This window comes from Ananas comosus, unplaced genomic scaffold, assembly GCF_001540865.1.
Source record: "Ananas comosus cultivar F153 unplaced genomic scaffold, ASM154086v1, whole genome shotgun sequence".
Classification (NCBI taxonomy): domain Eukaryota; kingdom Viridiplantae; phylum Streptophyta; class Magnoliopsida; order Poales; family Bromeliaceae; genus Ananas; species Ananas comosus.
Genome location: NW_017891876.1, coordinates 4819 through 9237, shown reverse-complemented (window position 1 = coordinate 9237; position 4419 = coordinate 4819). Strand labels below are relative to the sequence as shown.

Below are 4419 nucleotides of genomic sequence, written 5' to 3'. Positions count from 1 at the left end.
GACGAATATCGCCAATCAAGTTTATGGTGGGAGGCGAATCTGCTGACCTTAAAACTTTTGAATGCTGAGCCATTGTCGGAAATAATTCGACGAGGAACCCCGAAGCGGTTCAAAATATTTTCTCTGAAAAATCTCATGACATTATCCGCTTTCACTTCTCTCAAAGGAATAGTCTCAGCCCATCTAGAGAAGTAATTTGTTGCGGCGAGAATAAATTTGTGTCCTCAGGATGAATGAGGGTTAATAATAGCTCAAGCGTTTAATCTTGAGGCGTATTTTGGGGCCGGATTGGTGTGCACCGCATACACCTGAATGGACTTCATGCATAACCTGTTTGGTTTCCTCTGGTGATATACATCTCAACCATAGCTGATCATAAGACCTCCTATAGGGGGTATCATTCACAAAAGCGTATCGCATCGCCCTCTTCTTCAACTGAACTTGTTTTGGCTTTTCTTCAGGAAGTTCGTTGTGTTTGAAATAATTAAGGTAAGGCTCCCTCCAATAGTCTTCCACTTCAATTTTTAGCGCATTCGCTTTCTGAATTTCTTTTGATTCTTCTTTGAGATCTAAGTCCGTAGGTGACAAGATCATTCTATTCTTGATAGTCACATGGACTTCGTCAAGATTGGGATCAGCTAGCTCTTTAGCCAATCTAGCTAGGGCATCCGCTTTCCCGTTTACAGCTCGGGAGACCCTTTCCAGTGTGACATTTGGTATTTCCTTCATGAGTTCTTGCGCCCTTTTTTGATATTTGGTTAATTCTGGCTTGTGGACTTTATATTCGCCCGTCACTTGATTAATGATCAGTTGAGAGTCCCCATAGATGTGTAGCCGTTGTATATTCATGAAGATGGCTATTTCTAATCCCGCAATTAAGGCTTCATATTCAGCTTCATTATTTGTACGAGGCTCAGAAAGCGCTAGAGAGTATCGCAAGATTCCTCTCTCAGGCGTCACAAAAATTAGACCAACACCCACCCTTACTTGCGGAATACTCGGGCTATATGCAGGTTGGATAGAAGATGCTCCATCGAAATACATGTCCCAGTATGGTTGTTCATCCTCAACAAGTAACACCTCTTCATCTGGTAGATCACACACCAAAAGTGAACCGCTAGATACTGGATGTGCTGCTAAAAAATCAGCGAGTGCTTGCCCCTTAACAGCCTTTTGTGGCGTGTAGGTGATATCAAATTCTAGAAGGATAACTGTCCATTTCGCTAGCCTGCCAGTTAAAACGGGTCTTGTCATTAAAAATTTGAGCGGGTTAACTTTTGACACTAAATAAATTTTGTGCTCGAGCATATAATGCCTCAGCTTCTTGACAGCAAATATAAGAGCTAAGCAATGCTTTTCTATTTGTGAATATGAATTTTCTGCCCCCTCCAACATCCTGCTGAGGTAGTATAGAGCTTGTTCTTTTCCTTCTTCATTATTTTGCGCCAAAAGTGCTCCCAGTGATCCGTCGAGAGCTGCTGTGTATAATATCAAGGGTTTGCCGTGTATCAGGGCGGCGAGTACTGGTGGACTCATTACGTACTCTTTTATGCCTTCGAAAGCTGTTTGGCATTCTGTGTCCCAGACGAATGGTGCATCCTTCTTTACTAGTTTGGAGAAAGGTTTGACCCTACCAGAGAGATTTGAAATAAATCTTCTGATATATGCTAATCTTCCCTGAAAGGATCGAAGTTGTTTTAAATTCTTTGGAGGAGGCATCTCCACAATAGCTTTGATTTTCGAAGGATCGATTTCTACTCCCCGATGCCGGACAATGAACCCTAAAAATTTGCCAGAGACGACTCCGAATGCACATTTGAGCGGATTCATTTTTAACTGGTGTTCTCTCAATCGGGTGAAGACAGTGGTTAGATCTTGGAAGTGATTTTCTTTGTTCTTCGTTTTCACAACCAAATCATCGACATAGCACTCCACTGTCTTGTGGAGTAGATCATCGAATATTCTAGTCATTGCCCGCTGATATGTAGCTCCGGCATTTTTGAGGCCGAAAGGCATAACTTTATAACAATATATTCCAATAGGGGTTCTGAATGCAGTGTGTTTCTCGTCTTCTGGCGCCATCTTGATTTGATTATATCCTGAGGAACCATCCATAAACGAGAATAGCTCGCAACTCGAGGTATTGTCAATCATCAGTTCCGTTATTGGCAGCGGAAAATCATCTTTTGGACAAGCTTTATTTAAATCCCGAAAATCGACGCATATACGAATTTGGCCATTCTTCTTCTTGACCGGGACAATACTAGCGATCCAGTTAGCATATTTCTCCTCCCTTATAAAGCCTGCCTCAATGAGCTTTTTGGTTTCCGCAATTATTTGCTCTTCCAGATCCACCCTCATCCTCCTAGGAGCTTGTTTGACTGGATGAGCTTGAGAATCTATAGCTAGCTTGTGAACAGCCACTTCTGGATTAAGGCCCGGCATTTCTTTATAACTCCATGCAAAGCAGTCTTTAAACTCTGTCAGCAATGTCTTTAGCTTCTCTTGTTCCTCTTCTGGGAGCAGTGCACTTATATAAGTGGGTCTGGGGTCTTCTTCCGTCCCCAAATTTATCTCGAGAAGTTCATCTACAGTTGCTTGTCCCCCATCTTCAAGCTCCTGAGGTGCATCTTTTGGTTCAAGAGATTTTTGTTCATCGACCAGATGTTCAGCAATATCCGCATTCGCATTGATCACATTACAGGTATAGATATCTTGATAAGTGGAACTTCTGTAATACCCTAGGCCTCTGGTATTGCTAGATTTGCCATTTGGGAGTGTGGATCTTCTTTGCGGTGGATTCCACATTCGTTCGAAGAATTTGTGATTGGCCCAAGACCTCCTTGTGGGACAACCTAATTTGTGTATCATCTTTATCAAGCTAGCTGAAAAATAATTCGGGATTTCTATATCCTCGTATATATCATCATCATAATCCTCCGGTCTGATAACATCAGTGGATTTTTTATCGTCTGATTTATAAAAAAGGATTCCTCTTTTTACTGTCCTCCTTCCTTCAACATCTTCTATCTTTGGTGGGACAAAGAAAGTTTTTAAATGGTCTACAACAGAAACCTGTCTTGCAGGAATAAGTCTGTGGCATTCTTCAGGAACCTTGAGAATTGTCAATGTATCTTCCACCAGGTCAGAGGCTTTTGCAATCATTCTATCAGCCCTGACATAAGCTGTAAAGTGATGTTCGTCTTCTGACGAGTTTTCAACTTCGAGGGTATTCCAATTGTTTGAAAGAAGCTTCATAGCCCAACATAACTCATCTTCATCGAGATTGGAGCTATCCGAGTCACTTCCGAAATACGGCACCGTTGACTCCCTCTTGATTTCGTCTACAAGTTTCTTCTCTTTAGAGGATTGTTCTCTCGATATGCTACGATTTTCTTCTGTATCTTCTAATTCTATAAAATATCTTGCATCTTCATATCGAATTTCATGAACTCCAAATGGCCGAATATCACCATCAATTCTATATTCCTCCCCATCTTTTATATATTTCAGGCACTGATGAAGGGTAGACGGAACTATGTGATATTTATGCAACCAAGGCCTTCCTAACAATGCCTTATAGGAAGTATCTGCATTGATAACATAAAATTTTGCCTCAGTTTGCAACTTCCCAAATCTTATCGGGAGGGTAATAGACCCGAGGGCCTTTTGACTGTGTTGGTTGAACCCTTGAATTACGACTTTTTCTGAGTTTAAATAGCCGACATCCATTGCCAGACTCTTTAGGGTTCTTAAAGTCATTAAGTTCACAGAAGATCCAGGGTCAATTAAAATATGGTTCATCTGTTCTCCGTCACTTGTGCCGGTCACATATAACGGTCGATTATGATGTGTTGTGCTCAGGATTTTGGAGAGCATAGATCAACACTTCTCTGAGTTCTTTAGACATCATGAGGGCGTCATAAACACTCAGAAGTGCTGGTACTTTTCGTAAATGAGAGAGTACATTGTACTCTATTCTTGTCAATTTTGCTTGATTTGAAGAAGTTGGAAGTTCTTTGTTGACTAGAGCTTCTCTATCTCTCTCCTTTTGAACTGGCTCTTGCCTTTCTGGTAGCACTTTTCCAGATCTTAATTTTATTTGTAGGGCATCTCCTTCATCATTCTCCGAATCGGTATTGATGTCGACTGCCCTACAAGTCTCGTTTCGAGTTTTCTTTGAGCTCTCGCCTACTTGAGAGCGGAGCATATCTATTATCGTCCTTGTTTGGGAACTCATATTTTTCACTGCAGTAGCAACACAATCTAGATTTAACTTCAAAGACTGGACGTCGAGCTGCAACCTTTTCACGTCGTTTCCTACTTCCAGAATACGAGTTTCCATTCTTTTTAATTCTTGATTTTAGGAGGGAGGTTCATATGCTAGCCATGCACTGTCACCTTCTTCGTTCACCATTG

The 4419-nt window shown here is 41.4% G+C and overlaps 1 protein-coding gene across 1 annotated transcript; it reads right to left on the bottom strand.

Annotated features, from left to right (window-relative positions):
• Positions 1-240: 240 nt before the first annotated feature.
• On the bottom strand, positions 241-3732 carry LOC109705200. The gene has a single exon (XM_020225941.1). The coding sequence runs from the start codon at positions 3730-3732 to the stop codon at positions 241-243; it is 3492 nt and encodes a 1163-aa protein (XP_020081530.1).
• Positions 3733-4419: the final 687 nt, after the last annotated feature.

Coding starts and splice junctions, on each gene's coding strand:
- LOC109705200 (XM_020225941.1), bottom strand. CDS start 3,732: ATGGATGTCGGCTATTTAAACTCAGAAAAAGTCGTAATTCAAGGGTTC.